Below are 22,749 nucleotides of genomic sequence, written 5' to 3'. Positions count from 1 at the left end.
AACAATACTATATACAATACATATAAACCCACATACAAACATATGCAACCACATGGTGTTAACTGGTCTGTAGAGATAATGAAATATGTGCTACCAGTTGCCTTATTGACATTTAGAGCTACCAAAACATTGCAAATGGTCATTAGCAATATGCTAATTAAAAACCCCATTCATGTCATTGCATGTCGGATGCATAATTTGTGTTTGTGTTCTGGCCAGACATAATTATATGTCAGAGGGGCTGATGTTCACTGCAGGGTGCAGGACACAGGTACATGTACCAAAGGCAGGGGGTCATGGCTGCTAGGAGAGGGAGACTGGCGAGGAAGTGAAGTGTCAGAGATTGGTTCCCTTAACCTTGCTGCAGCAGTCATTCATCCATAAAACAACCCCTTCTTCCTCACTCCCTCCTTCATGCTTTCTATGGGGGGGTGTACTGTCTACCACTGCAAGCAGACCTCCCTCCATCTGCTGGGTTGTGCTGATCACCACTGGGCCTCAGGGATCTACGGCCTATTGCCCCACACTGATGCCCCAACCTTGTCACTGGGATAAGGGTTAAAGACATAAGAGAGATTAAAAGAATAGTGTCAGATCGGCAGTTTACCAAACATCTATTGTGTGTGATGTGTTTCCAGCAATGCATTATTACAACTTAGACAATGTAATTACGGTTATTGTGTTATGTTATTTACGGTTGTGTTTTTGTTTATTCACAGATAATAAGAGGCCTTCTCTTGCACTAGGCCAACCATATTCCTACGACTTTATGAACTTCACTGCAAAGCAAAAAGGGGACAGCAGAGATGGCTTCTATTGAAGCTGTGGGTGTTCATCATAAGGAGATAAAAGCCAGTCTGGCCAGTAGGGGTCACTATTGTTCCAGTTAAAAAGCTTGACAGCACCTCTGATTTGGATGATCTCATTTCTGGTCCCTGGAGATGTTGCTTCATCACAGCCCAGCAGGTGCCCTCTTTACTACCCTTCATCCCTCTTTCTCCTGTCCTCCAGCATAAACACCATTGCTTTTAAGATCTCCGCCTACAATGATGTCATTTTCTAAATATGAAGACAGTATTTCAGGGGATATGAATTAATTGTATTGTATCTTGAAGTACAGAGTCAAATGTGCATGAAATACCACAGAATTAAGCTATTATTTATTTGTCAAAAATACAATATCTGTCGCTGATGTACTAGTTATCTATTTATATTACATAATTTTACTGTTGTGCGTTGACCTGACCATTACACTGCTAAGCGCTGTAATATTATTGCAGGGATATGACCAGGTAATTGTTTTACTGCGGTTTGATCATTGGATAATTGTTTGATTGGGTTGCAGTCACCTAATTATTTTGTTCAGAATTGGGGACCATATGGAGCTTGACAGGTAAAACTTAATTGGGCTATGTTAAGTTATGATGATTATACCTTGGGCCTAAATAGCCTATACTGTACCAGCCAATCTATTTTGGTTGTACGGTGCATGTTTGTAATGAATGCATTACATCAATTAACTTGAAGTCTCAGTGTGAGTGTGTGTTTCCAGGGGGTTGTTTTGAAAGAAATGTTATTTAATCATTCAACCAGTCCAGAAATGATGCTGTGTAGGATTTGCTTAATTGGCAGACAGAGAGATATTTAATGACTAATGTGTGAAAATTAGTTTAAGACAAACCCTTGCTGATCAAACTATCATCTGTTTAATGCCAGGGTGGCTAAAATCTGGATATTAAACATAGTTATTAGTGTAAACTATACATTTTGATCTCGTCCCATATGACCTCATGCATGACTGTTTATGATGATTATTGTGGCACAGTTGAAAATGAGATATTCACCGTGGTGAAAACAAAGTCATCGATCAAATCGTAGAAGCTCAAAAAGAGATCCTGCCCGCTTAAAAAGATATCACAAAATGAAATATTATCGACTTTGCTGTCTTTATGAAAATACCAATATTTGCACAGAGAGAGGCGGGGAGTAGTAGTGTTGGGTGATGTTGCATTTAGAAACGAGGGGAGACGAATGGCCTCTATTAGGAGCATTTAATCAGTGATCCCAGTCTCCTGCGCCCCCCTGGGGAAAGATTAATGGGTACAGGATATTTCACCAGGCCTTCCACATCACTGCCCAGGATATGAGGCTGTAATTGGGTCTGTTTTTGCTGTTGTTTTGTGTTACAGGGAGACAAAGAGGAGCCCACAGGTTGGAGTAGTTTGGGGAAGGATTCACAAGGTGCCATAAGAAGTGTGAGAACACTATTAAGGAAAAGAAAATGAGTGAAGAGAGCATAAAGATTTAGCGCATCTATGACACAGGACAGCGCACGAGAACTGAACTGAATGAAATATATTCTCTACGTCTTTTAAAATTATGCATCTTTCCTTTGATTCAGAAATACATTTTTAACCTAAAGCAATACTGTAAGGATTAACTCACACCAAAATGAACTTACTGATCATGTGACAAGCTTGATGATCATTACATAGACTTTTCACCTTGATGTCTTCTTCCTCATCAATCATCTAGTCAGATGTCCTGCCACACCCTTTTTCTTCCACTGTAATACCAAGTGTCAGAAACACTCAATAATGAGTTACTCAGGAATTATTGATACACGTACATTATTAAATATTTGCTAATTAAAACTCTAGTAAAAATAGATATTTTTTGGCTTATGTTTTGTATTTTTATTATCTGGTCACAATAATCTGGCATGTTGGTCCATTTGAAACATAAATGCACTACACACAGTGATGTGTCCTTGAAAATGATTCTGCACTTTAGATTCTTCACTCAAAGGATGTTTGCTTTGCTGCCATTGTAACTCATGAAAAATGGATGACCTCCCAATGCTTTCTGCTGCCCATTGCTCCCCATATTTGCACAGAGCCAAGGGACTGCATTTGGGTTAGCATCCTCCACTCTCCCTCCCACCCTCCCTTGGTGGCTTGTTGTGAGGGTGAATAACTTAACACATATTTCAGCTTGACACACTTCTGCTCTGGGTCTCCCCTGGGTTCCCAGTTTGCGAGCCCACACATGCTGTATTATTTAAAAGTGTGGGTTTGGAGTTGTGTCTGTGTGGCTGTGCATGTAATCTCCTGTTTGTGTAAGGAGGAATGCCTTATGGAGTTGTTAGGCCTTTACCTGTGACCTTGCAGGTGTGGCAGCACCTGATACCAGATGAATTCTAACAGGAGAAAACATAAGCATGGCAGCATAGTTATGGTTCCTTCCACATTTTTAAAAATAACTTTTTGCTGTTCTGAAATTGAATATTTCTATTAGAAAAAGGAGAAATTGCTGTTTCACAAGCAGTACAATACTCCAGTGATAATGTATCAACAGAAAGGTCTGAACTGAAAAGTAATTTATTACAGAAAATCACTAATCTGGACAATTTATCATACACCCAAGAATAAACATCTGCCAGAGCAATGGTGATGGTAAAAAGCAAACCACGACCACGACCACACACACACACAGACACACACACACACACACACACACACACACACACACACACACACACACACACACACACACACACACACACACAATGACTCAAGCTAATCTGAGAGCTGATAACATCATGGAAATCAGAGTGCTTTGGTACAGCAAAATGACACATAAATCATGTGCAAGGGAGAGGATGCAAAATGCTGCAGTTTGTATGATGGATACAAATAGCCGTCTGATATCTGGGAAGCTTTCGTATAAATCCTTGTCTTTGTGTTGCACGGGATATTTCCCAGGAAACTGCTGTAAGATTAATATTTCCGGACGCAAAATAACTCAGTGCCAGCCTCTAAAGACAAAAGGTCTTTTCATCCCAACATTTTGCAGCATCTGTAGACTTTACATCAAGGCAATGATTGTCTGAATATGCAGTTGACTTGCACACTGGAGGGCACTGTGAGCAGCAGGCTTTTCATACAGCACTTTGAGGGGGTGGGTGGCCAAGAAAGGTTGCAAGACACCTTGGCTATCTCACCAGATGGGCTCAGTGAAGCATGTCAGATGGCTGTGACAGCTACCTGCCCTTCCTTAAGGTCTGTCACCATGTATAAACAAACCATAACTCTAATTTGTGTATGTGTGTGTGTGTGTGCGTGTGTGTGTGTGTGTGTGTTTGAGTAAACAAGGGCATGATTGCATTAAAGCCACTGAATGAACATATCAGAATAGCTGCATCTTCAGTAACGAGTCTACCATAAGAATACTATACTATGACTTTGTTATGATCTTTTATCACATACTTTAATATTACTTTATTATGACATTTTTATGACATAGGACCTACTATACTATTATGTTGATTTACAGCGTAGCGTCACCATTTTGTAGGCTACTTTGTGAATATTGGGGGTATTTACCATATACTGTCTATGATATTTACAATGCTGAAACACCATAGCCTATGCGATGCTGTCAGCCAGTAGGGTAGGCCTATCAGATGAATTGTCCTTATGGGGTAAAAACTTAAGGGGTTAAATGTCATAATTAACTTAAATACTTGTGTTGCAAATGGGAACACCAGAGAAGATCTACACCGCCTGGATGCAGATAAGATGGAGAGCCACAGGCCTCAGCCTGCTCATTCATTTGCTGATTTGATGCTGCGCCTCCGCTCACCGATGCCTCCACTGCGCAGCCGCAGTTTCTCCAGGACACAGAGAGCAGAAGAGGCAGACAGAAAAATGGCCCTCGATAATTTAATTTTTGCCCAATGCATCCTTTATTTTTTATCCTTCGTATTTGGTTTCATCGCCGTGGTGCCTCTGTCTGAAAACACGGAGGATTTCGGAGGGAAATGCCTGCTCTTCACGCGGGGTATGTGGCAAAACGAGAACATCACGGTGTCGAAGCAGCGCTTCATCGTGGAGGAGTGGGGACCCGAGTCCTCCTGCAGCTTCATCACTTTTGTCGGGATAACGTCACTCATCCTGTCCGCAGTGCAGGCATGGAGGCTGCTGTTCTTTCTGTGCAAAGGACACGATGAGTGAGTGACCGTTCACTTACAGTGCTCGTTCTACGCAATTCAGTACTAGCACCATAACATAAGCTCAGTAGGACATGATAACGGCTTAATGTAAATGTGTTTTTTTCTGTCCATCTCCCACGCCCCTGCTGTATGTGCGCGCTATTCTGGCAGAATCATAGACTGCATGTAATAGGCCTATAGGTATGATGATAAATGCCATAGAATCGTCCATTCCTCCAATCCTCCATTATATAGATGATATAGGCTACTTGTGTTGCCTTTGAACAATCAAAATCTCACATACAGTATTTCCAACATGTGTCTCTATATATAATTTCATGTTTGACTGGAAGACACTATTAATCACAGACAACTAAATCATGCTGGGTGATGTAGGCCCAACTGTGTTTCAGTTTTATCAATTTCTGCTCTAACTGTCCGCAGCTCCATATTCAACGCCTTTCTCAACCTGCTGATCAGCTCCCTGGCGGTGTTCACAGTCTTCCTGTCCAGCACCATTGTCAGCGTGGGTTTCAACATGTGGTGCGACTCCATCACCGAGGGTGGGACCATGCCCAGCAGGTGAGAGAGCAGCCCACAAACTCAACTTTTCAGACAATCTCATTATACAGTGCAGAGGTCCTCCTAAACACCAGCTAATGTGTGTCATACTATAGTTGCGAGGACCTGCAGGACACTGATCTAGAACTCGGCCTGGACAACTCTGCTTTCTACGACCAGTTTGCTATAGCTCAGGTAAGACTATTATTGCGTGAATTCTGATTCAGCAGCATTCACAGTATTGTTAACTGATTCTTCCGTACAATTTTCGGTCGCTTACTACTTCTGCATGATTTCAGCTACAAAAACCATTCAAATATTAAAATGTTCGGCTCTTTAAGGATATTTGTGCTTGTATTCAACTTTTTCCACCATTTATAGCTTTTACAATATTAAGCTTTTTTCTTTTTCCATTGAAAGTCAATGGAGCAATCTTTAAATCCTCTCCAGGCTTCTTCCACTTCTAAATGCTACTGCTCCCACATACCTTCACCTACAAACGTCATTCAAACTTTAAACTATTCATAAAACCTTCAGAATTAGCTCTTTGATATCTTTTACAAGTTTTGTGTTTTCACATTTTAAGTTTGGTGCTACTTCAGGCTTTTTCTGCATTTTTAAGGACTGCTCAGTGTGGGTGATGTCACATCTACAGTGCAGAGGAGAGATAACATTGAACTTTCTCTTTAACTTGCTCTCACGGCCACAATTCCTTCTTCTCATACACCATTTATACGTCAAAACGTAGATATACTTGTCTACTTTCAGCCATTGTGCTCATTTAAGCAAAAGGACTTGTACATTTGGCTCAGTGAGCCTCCGAATGACAAGAGCCACAAACATTCCTTCATTGACAGCCCTCCTTTAACAAACTCGACATTTCTGGACATAAGCACAGAGTACCAGTTTTTCAAATTGCTGATATAACCACATTACTTTTCACTTTATCCACGCAAATTATATATCAATATTTTCGCAAATGCTTTCTGGTGCTCACGGTGAGGTCATTATATTGATACCAGGTATTCTTTAGGCTGTTTTCAGGCTTCTTCAATGGGACATTTACCAGGGTGCATTCAGTTAATCTCAGATACTACACCATCACTTTTTTTTATCACTTTTTTGACATACATACCATGACTTTATTATAACTTATGACATACTATACTATGACTATTTTAACACTTTTTTTTAATCACTTTTTCGACATACATACCATGACTTTATCACTTACGACATACTATGACTATTTTATCACTTTTTTGACATACTATGCGATCACTTTTTTATCACTTTTTTCGACATACTATACTGTAACTTTTTAACGGCTTTTTCGACATACTATGCTAACACTGTTTTCGACATAAATTCTTTAGTGGCACACTGGCTGAGTGGTTAGCACTGCTGCCAAAGGCAACCAGCAAGTAGTCACTGTGGACTCAGACCCATGTTTGATACTCATTCCAGCCTGGCCCTTTTCATTTTTTTTTTTACATACATTACTATGACTTTTTTTAAAACATTCTATACTATAACTTTATCACTTTTTTCGATGTACTATACATTGACTTTTTTTGACATACTATACTACGACTTTTTTCGACATACTGTAATATGACTTTATCTCTTTTTTCGACATAATATACAGTTTTTTTCGACATACCGACTTTTTTATCACTTTTTCGACATGCTATACTATGACTTTGTTATCACTTTTTTGACATATATATATATATATATATATATATATACTATGAGGTTTTTATATACTATGCTATGATTTTTTTACATTCTATACTATGATCAACTTTTTATTGGGTTTTTTATTTTATTTTTTATGCCAACATACATAATCCTTGCTGTAGAGAGCTCGAGCATAACTATGTCCAGAAAGTATGCCAACCACTGTTTTATACAAAGCGAGTGAGGGAGAGCCAGCGCTGAGCTATCATTTTCTTAGTTGCAGTTGAGCCGGCTAGCCAAATGTTCCTCTGTCTCCCAAGCAGGTGTAATTTAGAGTCGTCATTAAGTAACAAAACAATCAGGTCAGCAGGAATTCGACATCCTATCACATCAGATATTATTGATTCCAGAACTCATGTACCTGTTCACACTCCCAGACCATGTGCAGAAAAGTTCCATACTATGACTTTTTTCAACATAATATACTATGAGTTTATCAATTTTTTTGACATACTATACATTGACTTTTTCCGACATACTATACTATGACTTTTTTAATAATTTTTCGACATGGTATACAATGCCTTTTTTGATATACTATACTATGAGTTTATGACTTTTTTCGACATACTATATCATTACTTTTTTTGATATACTATACTATGAGTTTTTTATAACTTTTTTTCGACATACTATATCATTACTTTCTTTGATATACTATACTATGAGTTTTTTATAACTTTTTTTCGACATACTATACCATGACGTTTTTATCACTTTTTTCAACATATTACTTTATCACTTTTTCCAACATACCATACATTGACTTTTTTCATTATTTTATACTATGACTTTTTCGACTTTTTAATGGCTTTTGTCAACACATTATACTATTCATTTGTGATTTATGTCATTTTTGACATACTATACTATGACTTTTTCAGCATACTTTATGACTTTTTATCCCTTTTTTCGACATACTATACCATGACTTTTTTCGACATACTATACCATGACTTTATTCAATAAACATACTGTGACATTTTTTTTACTTTTTTTGACATACTATTCTGTGACTTTTTTCGATATTATTATATTATTACTTTTTTCAACATAAAAACGTAGTAGTATGCAGGGCTCGACATTAAGGCTTGTCCGCTTGTCCGGGACAAGTGGATTTTTTGTAGGGCAAGTGGAAGAGAAATTTACTTGTCCCACTGGACAAGTTAAAACTCAAACAAACTAAAATGCCATTTTAGTTCACATGTGCCACTCATTACGTCTATGTTACCGATTTGAAACGATAATTTCTTTCCCCCGCAATCCCGGTCAGCGGACCGCTAACGTTAGACCCAGCCCGCTGTTCAGCTCGTTCTCTGTAAGCAATGCAGCATGAAAGCACGGTGAACCTGCCGGTGTTAGTTAGCTAACGTTAGCTAACGTTAGCTTGCTAACTAACTCCGCCTTAACGTTACCTCCTCGTCACATTGTTGACAGAAAAGGAGAGACCCGGTGCTAATACGGCACAGGTGCCTTAACAACCGTTATCTACCGGACCGAATTGCAACGCGGTGCCACTGAAATGCCTGCCCTCTCGGATGCTCCGAAAACGGACGTTAGAGGCAACCTAAACATCGCCGCATGTTACGCTAGTTAACACTACACTCAACAGCAAGTAACGTTAGCCTATCGTTAGCTAGCAGCTGGAGTAAACAGTTAAAATGCTGAAAGCTAAACTGTGTAAAAGTATGTCTGTATTTCACTGGAGAGGAACATATGACAGTGTGCCGCTGCTGTTGTCGGAAAAACACAGATGTTGCGTTCACTTGAAATTCGCCCCGCCAGCGTCGTGCTGCATTCAAAGTTGTTGTAAAATACCCTTTTTCCTATCCAGTGGTTGTTTTTGTCGTTTAACAGGAACTTACTGATGAGATAAGTTATTTTTATAAGTTATTGTTGTTACATTTTTAATAAATCATTTAATTTTTCCTTAGCAATAAACAAGCCGTAATATGTCGTATTTTTGCTCCTTTTTGAACAAAAATAATAAAAATAATATGCAGATTAAATATCAGGTAATAATCAACTGTAAAGTAGCTACACCTTTTTAAAAGGATCCTTTCGGTAAATCAGCCTCTGCCGGGTAGAAATTTGTGAAATTGTATAAAAAAAGTTAACACCAACATTTAGTGGCAAATTCCATTGTTATGTCTACAAAATTATTTTAGATATAGTAGAAGTTCAAGTCACCACAACCTCTGGTCAAAATATTGATTTAGTATCTCAGAATATAAACTAAGAATCTCAAAGTAATGAGAAAATGTCAAATATTGACTTAGAATCTCAATATATTGGCTTAGTATCTCAATATATTAATTTATCTCAAAATATTGACTTAGTATCTCAATATTGACTTAATATCTCACTATATTGTTCAGTATCTCAATATATTGATTTATCTCGAAATATTGACTTAGTATCTAAATATATTGACTTATCTCAAAATATTGACTTAGTATCTCAATATATTGACTTAATATCTCACTATATTGATTTAACTCAAAATATTGACTTAGTATCTCAATATATTGACTTAGTAACTCAGAATATTGACAAAGAATCTCAAACCAATAAGAACATTTAAAATATTGACTTACAATCTCAATATATTGACTCAATATCTCAAAGTATCGACTTAGTATCTCAATATATTGACTAAGTAACTTAGAATATTGACTAGGAATCTGAAAGTAATGACAAACTTTAAAATATTGAATTAGAATCTCAATATATTAACTTCTGCACACCAGCGTGCAACATATTACTTTGTATTATGGAGTCTGGAGATCCTTTTTTCTTGTTGAAGGGAAAATCTATTGTTGGGGCACGTTTGTTTCTACTGTTTCAACAGAATTGTATTAATGTTGATAGTGTTTGGATGCTTTCAATGGTTTGTTCAAATTCTGCATTAGCAAAACACAATTTTTTTTATAAAATGATGAATCTTTACCCGGACAAGTGACTTTTATGCATGGACAAGTGAAACGTAAATGTACTTGTCCGAAGGACAAGTGCCTCAAAAAGTTAATGTCAAGCCCTGGTATGTATGTTGTATATGACTTTTTTTTTCGACATACATACTATTACATTTTATCCCTTTTTTCGACATGCTATACCATGATTTTTTTCAACATACAATACCATGACTTTTTTATTACTTTTTTCTACATACCATACTATAATTTTTTTCGACATACTATACTGTGACTTTTTTCAATGTATTATATTATGACTTTTTTTGATATACTATACTATGATTTTTTTAAAGGGGTGATAGAATGCAAAACCGATTTTACCTTGTCATAATTGAATAACGACAGTTTAGTGGGTAAATAGGACATACATAGAACCTCAAAATCCCATTGACACCTCTTTCCTCTGCAAATCTCACAATTTGAAACTGCCTCTGAAAACGGACGAATCTCATCTAACCACTGAGTTGACGTCAACTCTGTGGCTCCTCCTTTTTTGGCTCTAGTCTCTCTCTTTGTCACGCCCAAACATTAACATAGGCTACACCACTGATCAGAGAGTAGGTAGTCTTCTGAATAGGTCGTGCAGATCTCAGAAATTGTATTCATTTTTCATCTGCTATTTTCACTTCAGAGACTTTTTTATGCAAGAAATCAACTATGTAGAGGTCAAATATGTGCCGTTTTACGAAAATTGATGTCTAATTGCAAATTTTATCCGACTGTGTGTCGTAGTTCAGCGGCTGGTGCTGCCTGTGTTGCTGCCTCGCTGCCCGGCCTGCCCTCCTTCACAGACCCCGGCCTGCTGTGAGCTAGATGGAGCTCCGTCACGGCTGGCAGCCCACGGCACTCCGTACCTGGGCAAAGTCACATTTTTTTGGGTTAATGGACTACCAAACGCTGCTGCCCTGACAGAGCTCCAGGGCCTGCAGCTCGCTGCTCTCCCTCCCCTCTTCCTGCTAAATGGCCGGTGTGTGTGAGTGAGAGCGCGGTCAGCGAGCTTTTTACGCCCACAATCTCTTACCACAAGTTCCAGTTAATCTTATAATGGATATGTGTGTTGAGTTATTTGAACAAACGATCGGGGATCTTAGAATTCCTCTGGAATTCACAAAAATGCATTAAATTGAAATTGGACACCATTTTTAGCTTTATCAGACCTTGGGGTAGATGTTATATAAGTGGCGTGACGAAATTCAAACTGTAAATATAGCTACTCTAGTTATGCCGGCGCTCCGCGGAGCCCCGAGCCCCGGTAGTCCAGTAACCAAGGAAACGGTGACTTTCACTGGGTATGGAGGTTGCCGCTTTCTCGTCAGACTGTGTGGAGCTCCTAGCTAAAGTCCGACACGTCTTACCAAATTTGCAATTAGCCATCAATTTTTGTAAAACTGCCTATATTTGAGCTTTATATAGTTGTGTGAATTTAATAACGAAATAGCCCGACAAACAACGTATAACTTTGCAGTGTTATGGTTTCAGTGTTTTGTGTCTGCACTTTCTGTAACTTTCTGTTCCCTGTTGTGTTGATGTACTCTGTTCTGTGTCTTGTGTGTTTTGGTTTGTTCCTGTGTTCTCTGTTATCCCTTGTGTTGCCTAGTGTTGTGTCAAGTGTCTGAATTTGGGTTATGTCATGTTTTGTCTGTTTGTTCTGCTTCCTGTTTTATTTTGATAGTCTGGTCTTCTGTCTTGTCATGTCTAGCTTTGCTTTCTGTTTCCCGCCTTTGTTGATTGTCCTGCCCCGCCCTGATGTGCTTCACCTGTTGTCTCACCTGTTTCTGATTTACCCATCACCTCATGTATTTAGCCTCTGTGTTCCCCTTGTCTTGTGTCAGATTGTTTTGTAGTCATGCCCTTGTGTTTCCTCCCTGTGCCTTGTGTTTGTGCCTGCGTCAGTTTGCTCCTGCCTATGTTTTTCCCGTCAGTTTATTTTTTGTGAGTTTTCCAGTCTTTGTACTGCCGCTTTTTGTTTTTATTAAATCCTCCATGTCAACGTTTGCCTGCCTGCTTGCCTGCTCTCTCTGCATTTTAGGTCCTCTACTTCCCTCACCCGTAACAAGCAGTGTCTGAAATATGAGATCTGCTGTCTCGTCTCCGATTGAGTATTCAAATGGGTTAGGGTAATCCTGCAGTTATTTTTTATTTTTTTTTTACATGCTATACTCGACATATATACTATGACTTTTTTATCACTTTTTTCAACATACTATACTATGACTTTTTTCATCACTTTTTTCATCATAATATACTATGACTTTTTTGACATACTACACTATCACTTTTTATCACTTTTTTGACATACTATACTATGCTTTTTTTAACATACTATTTTTGACATGCTATGACATTTTTTATCACTTTATTCAGCATACTATACTATGACTTTTTTAATCACTTTTTTCATCATACTATACTATGACTTTTTTGACATACTACATCAGTTTTTATCACTTTTTTTGACATACTATACTATGATTTTTGTATCACTTTTTTCGACATGCTATACTATGACTTTTTTATCACTTTTTTTACATACTATACTATGACTATTTTCAACATGCTAACTATGACTTTTTATCACATTTTTCGACATACTATGACTTTTTTTGTCAATTTTTTCGACATACTGTACTATCACTTTCTTATCACTTTTTTCAACATGCTATACTATGACTTTTCATCAGCGTTTTCAACATACTATACTATGACTTAATTATCACTTTTTTCAACATACTATACTATGACTTTTTCGACATACTACACTATCACTTTTTCCGACATGCTATACTATGACTTTTTTATCACTTTTTTCAACGTGCTATACTATGACTATTTTTGACATACTACACTATGACTTTTTTGTCACTTTTTTCTACATACTATACTATAATTTGCATCACTTTTTTCGACTTGCTATACTATGACTTTTTTAATTACTTTTTTCACATTCTATGCTTTGACTTTTATATCCCTTTTTTTGACATATACTAGACTTTTTAAAGCATGCTATACTATGACTTTTTGTCACATTTTTCTTCTCTATTATTACTTTTTTTAATTAGTTGTTTCAACATGCTAGACAATGACTTTTTATCACTTTTTTGACATACTATACTATCATTTTCTTATCACATTTTTCGAAATACTATATTATGACTTTTTATTACTTTTTGACATACTATACTATGACTGTTTTTATCACTTTTTGACATAATATACTATGACTTATTTCAACACGCTATACTATGACTTATTTATGACTTTTTTTCAACATGCTATACTATGACTTTTTTATCACTTTTTTTACATACTATGACTATTTTCAACATGCTAACTATGACTTTTTATCACATTCTTCGACATACTATGACTTTTTATCAATTTTTTTGACATACTGTACTATCACTTTCTTATCACTTTTTTCAACATGCTATACTATGACTTTTCATCACTGTTTTCAACATACTATACTATGACTTAATTATCACTTTTTTTGACATACTATACTATGACTTTTTCAACATACTACACTATCACTTTTTCCGACATGCTATACTATAATTTTTTCATCACTTTTTTCGACATGCTATACTATGACTTTTTTATCACTTTTTTCAACATGCTATACTATGACTATTTTTGACATACTATACTATGACTTTTTTGTCACTTTTTTCTACATACTATACTATAATTTGCATCACTTTTTTCGACTTGCTATACTATGACTTTTTTAATTACTTTTTCCACATTCTATACTTTGACTTTTATATCACTTTTTTTGACACATACTAGACTTTTTAAAGCACGCTATACTATGACTTTTTGTCACATTTTTCTTCTCTATTATTACTTTTTTTAATCCTTACTATTCCTATACTATACTATGACTTTTTAATCACTTTTTCTACATGATATACTGTACTATGACTTTATCACTTTTTTGACATTCTATACTATGAATTTTTCAACTTACTATACTATGACTTTCTATTACTTTTTTCATCATACTATACTATGACTTTTTTATCACTTTTTTTCTACATGATATACGATGACTTTTTTGATTTACTATACTATGACTTTATTATCACTTTTTCAACATACTATACTATGACTTTTTAATGTTTTTTTGACATACTATACTATGACTTTTAATCCCTTTTTTTCTACGTGATATACTATGACTTATTTATGACTTTGACATGCTATACTATGACTTTTTAATGTTTTTTTTCAACATACTATACTATGACTTTTTATCACTTTTTTCGACATTTGATAAAAATTTGACTTATCACTTTTTTTCTACATGATATACTATGACTTATTTATCACTTTTTTCGACATACTATACTATGACTTTTTTGTCACTTTTTTCGACATACTATACTATGACTTTTTTATCACTTTTTCTATATGATATACAATGTTTTTTTTTAATTTACAATACTATGACTTTTTTTGGACATTCTATTCTATAATGACTTTATATCACTTTTTTTGACAAACCTATACTATGACATTTCAACATGCAATACTTTTTTTTTTTACTTAAAATATTCCACTTTTGTTTAATACATTTCTGGTATTATTCAACATTTCAATGAAATTTATACTAATTAAAACCATTCCCACATTTCCAACTATTCTCAGTACGTCACCTTTTTCTTACGCAATTATGCCAGCAATCCAGTTTAGTTTTAGCAATTTTCTTTTCTTTTCTTAGTTAATATTGTTCATAGTTCAACAAAATCCAGAATCTCAGTCATATTTACAATAATTTCCTTCCGTCCATCAGTTTGGCTTGTGGGCTGCATGGCTCACTTGGCTTGGGATTGCAGTGATGGCCTTCCTGAAGGTCTACTACAACTACAGACAAGAGGACCTGCTGGACAGTCTGATCCATGAGAAGGAACTGCTGCTCGGCCGCTCCTCGCGTCGCAAATCTGACCTCAAGACCGGCCTGATCTAGAAACCAGAGCACGCACAAACACTCACACTCAATCATACAGTACTCTTGCCTGCCATGAGAAACACCAATGTTTGCCTCTGTAGACATTCAAATTTATATTTGCTCTCATTAATCATGGATTGAATCAAATGCAAGGTTTTAGCTTTGTTCTCCAAAGATAATTGATTTTCCCTCAAAAAAATCTCCCAATGGTAGTTAATCCTTGAGGAATACTGCTTTATTGAGCTTATTCACTGTGTGCATTCCTCTTCAACACACACAACCGTAATTCAGCTCCAACAGTATTAAACCAGTAAATGGAAACTCACACCAAGTTTTTCAACTCATGAATTTCTAGCTAGCAACACAGTTTTAATGGCTCAGACAGATTGGCCGATCGATCATGTTGTCTTTGTGAAACCTCTGCATGGACCTAATGCATGACAAATTAATAGGGTGGTGGTTTTTAGATGTAAAGAAAGGTTATTTTGTTTTATACACCAATAAATGTGTTCCCAAGAAAGGATGTTTGTGTGCTGTTGCAGTGCATTCACTATTTCATCAGCAGCTGCAAAGGTGTTTTAAAATTGTAGTTCAGAACATTCATGTATGGGGCAGCCAGTCCAAAAATACTTTTAGCAATCTGTGTGAGAGAAAAAACAAACAAATCCTCTTTGTGCCATAGAGTAACCTAGGCTTCTCCTTCACACTTTATAGGCTACAAAACCAATATACTGTATTACTGTGAGTAGACGCACAAATGTACCCGCATGCTTTCTCTCCCGGTTACAAACACATCACACACTCACTTATTTTCAGATATTACAGAAAGAAAGCAAATCACCTTCTTGACTTTGATAGGCAATGACAGTTTTATTCAAAACAATTGAAATCATAAAAATGGTAGGAACTAAGAAAACCCTCCATAAAGGCACTTCTTTCAAAGTGACCATAAACGTCTGGACAGCCATGAAATGCAGCTTCTAAGCTAAATGTGCATATGCAGGACACAAGTTCACTGGGTATTGTTTATTGCCAATGACAATTTAGTTTGACAGTACAGAGTCGAGAGTGTTTCTTCTATACGGGCGTTATTAGCCTTATATTGCTTTGACATTCAAATGCGAAACCTATTTCCTTTTGAGTTCCCTGAAATCTGTTATATAAAGAGAAATGTTTTACTGGAAACTATGTGATGTGTCTTATTGCTCATAATGAGAGGTCTGTGGGATGTGCATCACTGTGTCCTTTAATTCCTATAATCCATTTGTGTGGTCTGACTTATTTGCTTCATTTCATAAAGGGACTCATACAATAACATACAGAATGTGATTGTTATATTTCTGTGTTTGGCCTCATATTAGTAGTAATGAACTTAATAAAATTAAACATGTTTTTATACGTATTGCAAATATTTGTCCATCCATACATTTGTCCAAAGCTTGACAAGCATTTGACATCACGATTTAAACCTGAATATTATTGTTTTTAAATAGAAATGTTACCGGTAACAAAAAGTTAAAAAAATCTAAAATAATTGAAAGTTGGATATTTGCGTAGATGCAGATATACAGTATAGAAGAATAAATACCATTTAAGATAAAGGATATTTTGTGGGATTCAAGCGGTTATAAGGAGAAACACTGTCAAAAGCATTAGCATTCATTCAGTTTGAGTATATTCTTTCGGACAATAGATAAGGAGAGAGAATTCATAACATTGTGCTGCAGATATTCTCCTCAGTGTAGCTAGGAGTCTGCTGAAGGACAGTCAGTTGTACAAAGACCAGAGAGTCTGTAAATAAAGAGGTGTTTTTCATCTGTTAGTTATTTAACCTGGTACTGTGAAGTGATGCAGCCCTGTGTTTTCTTCCTCATGGATCAAACTCCAACAGTTCACACATTTGTGCTTCCATCCGTTTGCCCTCCTCTCGAATGTGCGGCGTGCTAATCAAAGCTGTTTCCAAACATTCTCTACATTCATTTATGTGCAAAATTACAAGGCTGAATATTGTGATAGTCCTTAGTATATTGAACCATATACATACACATTCAGTTCTGTGTAATATTTGATATACACAAATCATGTATCATTAACAAAATAAATATTTGCATTCCATGGAAACATTTACTCACATACAATAGACTGTGACATGTATCCAATGGTTGTGGTGATTAGGTGATTGTTATACGTGAGCATCAACATTGCAGATGTGCAAAATCATAACTTAAGGAGTGGCGTGCCCACCTCCTTAGCACATATGTACATACAGTACAGACATGGAAGCTACATATTTCTGGGATTACATATTTTTCCCTTGGTCACTGCGAGAGTGGTTCAACACCACAGACAGTTCACAGAGCCTTGACAAAAGGCTGAGGTGTTTGTTGGCCTAGGCTCCGCTTCAGAGAGAAAAAAAAGAGGGGTCTGAAAAAATTAAAGGAGGCTCTATGTCTCCGCCTCTGGTTGGCGTCAGTCACTGCATGGTCAGCCATATCCAGCAGCCCCACAGAAGCTTTTTCATATGCAGCAGGTAGATGGCCAGAGCGGCTTCCAGCTCTTCGCACACTCGCTGTGGGCGCCGCCGGTCTGTGCAGTACATGGCCACGCCCAGGAATGACATCAGGAGGAAGAGGCAAGTGAACAGTGCGAGGTGGGGGTGGGATGGTGTCGTTTCATAGGCTACAAAGAAAAAACAATACTAGTTTTTCACAGTTTTGATTCGTAAATGAGCATTTGAATTGTCACATGCACAGATCTCTCACTTTCCTGTTGACCTAACAAAGTCAAGACCTCAAGAGGAGGAGAAGTTTTTGATGGTGGATTTAATGTGACTACATACAGTATATACAGTGTAGTGGAGGCCTTGTCACACAACCTGGTGCTCTCTGTGTTCCAAAAAGGGAGTGACAGTGAAAGGCTCAACTCCATTTTGCATGGCAGGCAACAAAGTTAATAAAAAAAGTGATTTGATTTAATTTACACCTTTTACATTACAACTAACCCTAAAACCTTTTTCCAAATGCGTTCCCCACACCTATTTACATCCACCAGACTAGAAAAAAAGTGTAGTGTTTCTCATGCACATTAACATAGTGAATCTGAACACTTTTCAACACTCGACTTACCACCTAAACAGTCACAGTAAGGAATGTCTGTGAAACCGACAGAAAAGAGGCCAGTCAATCAACAACCTATGTGATGTACAGCAGTTACCAACCAGCTGCTGTGCCCTCATAAACTCCACTATCTCTATGGAACAGACTCCATGGTGCCTAATTTGCATGCATAATTAATTACGAAGTGTAAATCACTTGTTCATGTTTGGGAGTCTCACAGCATTTTATTATTTTTAAATAGTACATATTCCCCGAAGCACAATAGTGTATGATGTTAGGATGTTGTATTGCATTTTGTCTTTTCTCTTTACTGCTAAGTGCAGGGCATACACTGCTGTTACATATGGGTTAAGGGCCCCTCTGCAATCTGGGATTGCACAAATTTCAAAGACATTTAAAAAAAATAAACAATCAAATGCTCATATTGTTAATGTATGAATACATTCCCTTATTCACGCTTCTGTAAGTGTAGCGCTGACATAGACAGGCTGCACAAAATATTGGTGATATGAAGCCACTGGACTAGTTTGGTCGAGGTATAAGAGCACCAGAGGGCAGCATGTTCTCTCTAGTTGCACACACACACACACACACAATTATTCATATCCGTTACATACTGTTTACTTTTCTGTAGGGGTGTGACGAGACACCCAGCTCACAAGAGAAGACACGAGATTGGGTTCACGAGATCGAGATGAGACGAGATTTTAACACTATTTAAAAAAAAAAACTTAAATGAAGAAATAAAACTGGTAAAATAGTCCTTTATTCAATCAAGTTACAAAATGAAAAACAAGCACTTAAAGGTTTTGCCACAAACTCAAATAACTGGCTCCGTACGGTGGTGAGATAGTCTCTTCACTTAAAGAACCATGGTTACATAACCAAGTGTTTTCTGGCAGTAGGCTAGTTGAGACCAATTGTTTTGTACTTGCATTTGTCATTTAGTAGACAGAGAGAAATAAAGCTTATTTTATTGTTTCACGGTGATTACGTTCTAAAGCACAAACAAATTACATTAAACACTCATCAGATGATTTTCGCCTCCTCTGCATTTTATTTATTGCAGCATAGGAAATAGGCTACTCTAGAATCGATTTATGACCATTAGCCTATAGGAAGAAGGGAGAGCAGTTTTCTTTGTTTAATATCATTAAAAGTGAAGTTAGGTTTGCTGTCCGCCTCCCAACTAATTTTAAATAGGACAGAGAGTCCGTGTGTCTCGGCCGAGAGAGGGAGAGGGAGAGGGAGAGGGAGAGCTGCGGTACTCTCTAACGTTCTAACGCTGGGTTCATCTTCCGCTATTGCTCTGCAAAAGCTAACTCAGAGTCAACTTTGGAGAACGGGCCGGGGGATCCTCTATGCTAATTTCGAGGTTAAAGTCAGACTCATCCGTCATGCTGGCTGCTGCTCTGCACTTACAAGCTAGCAATCTTGCGAGATACTTTTTACCCCATGGGATGAGCTCTCGTCACACCTCTACTTTTCTGTTCTCTCACCATGTACTGTGGTCTCTGGCTCCCTGAATCGAACCCTCCTTTCGCTTTTCCGTCTGTGGTTGGGTTCTGTGTCTGACCCGTAGTTGGGACTTGGCCTCTTTAGAATTGAGGTGGGGACTTTGCCATTGGTCACCTGTATCAGATACAGCTCAGGATGAGTACACTCTTAACAAGCTCCTGATGAATTTCAAAGACAGGCAACAAACAGCTGGTAGGAACAGATTTTTTGCAAACAAACACTGGTGAAGATTTCTACTGGTGTTGTGAACACTACCATAGGTTTCGGTGCGTCCTCCTGTTGGTGGTGGGTGTCCTTTCTGTGGCGGACCTCTGAGTGTTTCTCCCGGTGGGAATGAGGAATACAGTTGACGGTGTCTCTGATGGACTCTGCAGCAGCGAAGTGTTTGGACAGTGCAGACACACACTGACCCAGGGAATCTAGTAAGAACCATGACCACACATGAGTAGTGATCTAGTGCTGCTTTACACAGGAGCGTGCACCCTGCCCTGAAGATAAACTATGAAGTGAAGTTAAACATACAAAGTTAAACATGTATCTTAGACAAGACGCCAGCGTTAACTTTGTCAGTGCCAGGTGGAGTGCTTAGTAAGTTAAGACAGATGCAAAGACAGTCAAATGAGGACCATAATGAGGGTCCCTACATGCAAACCAAAGCATTGAGAACTTTGTAAGTGTACAGACAGTTTATTACAAAGATAGACTATATAGACAGTAGAGTTAATGTTTACATGCGGCTGCCATCTTGGATAACAGTCATGACCAGTCGAACGACGACAAATTATATATATGTGTGTGTGTACGTGTGTGTGTGTGTGTGTGTGTGTGTGTGTGTGTGTACACAACATACTACAGCTGACATACTAATTCAACTTGCAAATACCCATAAATAGTTTGTTAGCTGAGGGAGAGCGACTGACCCAGTTTACAGTGAACGGCATCTAGGGGAAAAGAGCTGGAACCATTTAAACATGACTCTGTTGAAGCGTCTTACTGCGGGTCAATTTTTCTGTTTACAATACATAATTAAAAGGTCACAAAAAGCGCACTGAGACTACTGTGTTCTGACCTGCAACAACAGCTACAGCTGCTCTCTGACTCACTTTCTCACCATTTCACCAAACATGTTTAACAAAAGAGAACAAAAAAAAAAAAAAAAAAAAAAAGAGTGTTGTTAATCTTTGTCTTTATATGATGTACACTCCTGTCTTTATGTAGCTGTTCAGCACCACTGCCTCTGAAAGCTGACTCGACAACAAGGCTGGTTGGTACATATTGCTTTTTTACACCACAGCAGTCTTTATAAAAACGCAGTGTTCAGAGTGTTACTCCCATTTATTGCAAGCCAAGCATAGATACTGTAACAAAACAGTGCCCTCAAACTGTCAAAGCTACTTTTCTTCTTTGCTCTGCATAAAAGCACTCGTGTCCGACATGACTGCAAGTATTTATTAATTTAACATTTTTATGAGTTGACATGGTTTAAAGGCTTACAGTACTAAATTGCTTTAAACCACATCCTCACTGTGCTGTGTGCTCAACACTGTGCGCGGTCCGCCGTCAATGGCGCGCGTGCTACGAGCATGCACAGAGATATTTATGCTCAACGCATTGTTGATTGTGGTACTCTCCAAGACACCAGAGGGCGTACAGACAAAATAATGCACATGCATTAATTCTCCCTTGTGGGGGGAGGGGCTTAGGACACTGTTTTGGGCTTTAGTGGAAAGGGGAGAGGGACTAAGTTGTTGATGTTCAAATGTTTTGGCTAAGTCCTGGATCTTCAAAATCCTACCTACAGCACCTTTAAGGAAAGCAGGCTGCCTGGCAACTGTAGTAAACACATCCATGTAAAAACACGGACATACCGCAAAACATTATATTTATCTACTTTAATCATTAACGTGACTGTTTATCTCCGAATCGAAATGACTGTCTGCCTGTAACACTGTTGAGAACACTCTTTCCATGTAGCCGTCTCTCTGTGAACACATATTTAAAGGGGTGATAGAATGATTATATAGGGTATTTCACACTGTTCCTTAAGGTCTCCTAATAGGATATGTACCATTGGTTGGGCTGAAAATTGCCCGAATGCTATTTTATTAGGCCCATAACTACCCTGTGAATATGGCCCTATTTGTAACAAGAGCTTTTCTTCCAAATATGGTATGCTCATGAATATTTAGATGAGCTGCGCGCTGATTTGTTTGAGCGAACCACATACAAACACATTGGAGACTGCAATGTTTCGTTAATAAATTCACTTCTGAGAGTTTTTTATGCGAGAAATCAACTATGTAAAGCTCAAATATGGGCTGTTTTACGAAAATGTATGGCTAATTGCAAATTTGGTAAGACGTGTCGGATTTCTGGAGGTCCACACAGTCTGACGAGACAGCGGCAGCCCTGCTGCACTCCATACCCAGGAGAAAGTCACCGTTTCTGGGTTAGCTACTGGACAACCGGGGATCGGGGCTCCGCGGAGCTGGTCGGCTGCTGGCATAACTATAATATATTTACAGTTTGAATTTTGTCTTGGACTTGTCTTGACTCGACAAAGGTGGATTTGACTACAGCTTTGGGTCAATGCGGCGGCCATTTTTATGTGTACCATTGTCATTGCAAAAAAAACATTATGGTGGGCTAACATCAGTAGAAAGGCATCTTTTGTACACTCAGCCTTGCTGCTAGAGAGGATTGCCAGATTTAATTGCTTCATATTTCTATAGGTAAGTCATCAAAACCTTATCATTAAATTTATAGTGAGTGTGACTGGTCCCACTCGCGTGTTGTCACCATAACAACTAACAACATGACCACGGCACACAGTTCAACAGTTCAATATCCAGACTGAATGTTAAAATTAGGGCTGTCAAAATTAACGCG

At 37.8% G+C, this 22,749-nt stretch overlaps 2 protein-coding genes across 10 annotated transcripts in view; one reads left to right on the top strand and one right to left on the bottom strand.

Moving 5' to 3' along the window:
- Window positions 1-4,686: 4,686 nt before the first annotated feature.
- Window positions 4,687-16,411, top strand: LOC114546545 (transmembrane protein 179). The gene is made up of 4 exons (XM_028565385.1): window positions 4,687-5,011; window positions 5,438-5,575; window positions 5,671-5,749; window positions 15,071-16,411. Exons 1-4 carry the CDS (start codon window positions 4,710-4,712, stop codon window positions 15,242-15,244), a joined length of 693 nt encoding a protein of 230 aa, XP_028421186.1. The 5' UTR covers window positions 4,687-4,709; the 3' UTR covers window positions 15,245-16,411.
- Window positions 16,072-22,749, bottom strand: part of c20h14orf180 (chromosome 20 C14orf180 homolog) — a 163,946-nt gene continuing 157,268 nt past the window's right edge. For 8 of the 9 annotated variants that reach the window (XM_028565376.1, XM_028565383.1, XM_028565380.1 and 5 more), the window contains 4 exons: window positions 20,116-20,279; window positions 19,842-19,974; window positions 18,352-18,378; window positions 16,072-17,905 (listed from right to left, as the gene is read on the bottom strand). In XM_028565376.1, the coding sequence (XP_028421177.1) occupies window positions 17,700-17,905; window positions 18,352-18,378; window positions 19,842-19,974; window positions 20,116-20,279 (530 nt within the window). In that variant the 3' untranslated portion in view covers window positions 16,072-17,699. The remainder of the gene's footprint in view (window positions 17,906-18,351; window positions 18,379-19,841; window positions 19,975-20,115; window positions 20,280-22,749) is intronic. The other variant, XM_028565384.1, reaches the window with a different exon arrangement.

This window comes from Perca flavescens, chromosome 20, assembly GCF_004354835.1.
Source record: "Perca flavescens isolate YP-PL-M2 chromosome 20, PFLA_1.0, whole genome shotgun sequence".
NCBI lineage: Eukaryota > Metazoa > Chordata > Actinopteri > Perciformes > Percidae > Perca > Perca flavescens.
The sequence above is the reverse complement of the archived record's forward strand: the minus strand, read 5'-3'. Positions and strand labels throughout refer to the sequence as shown.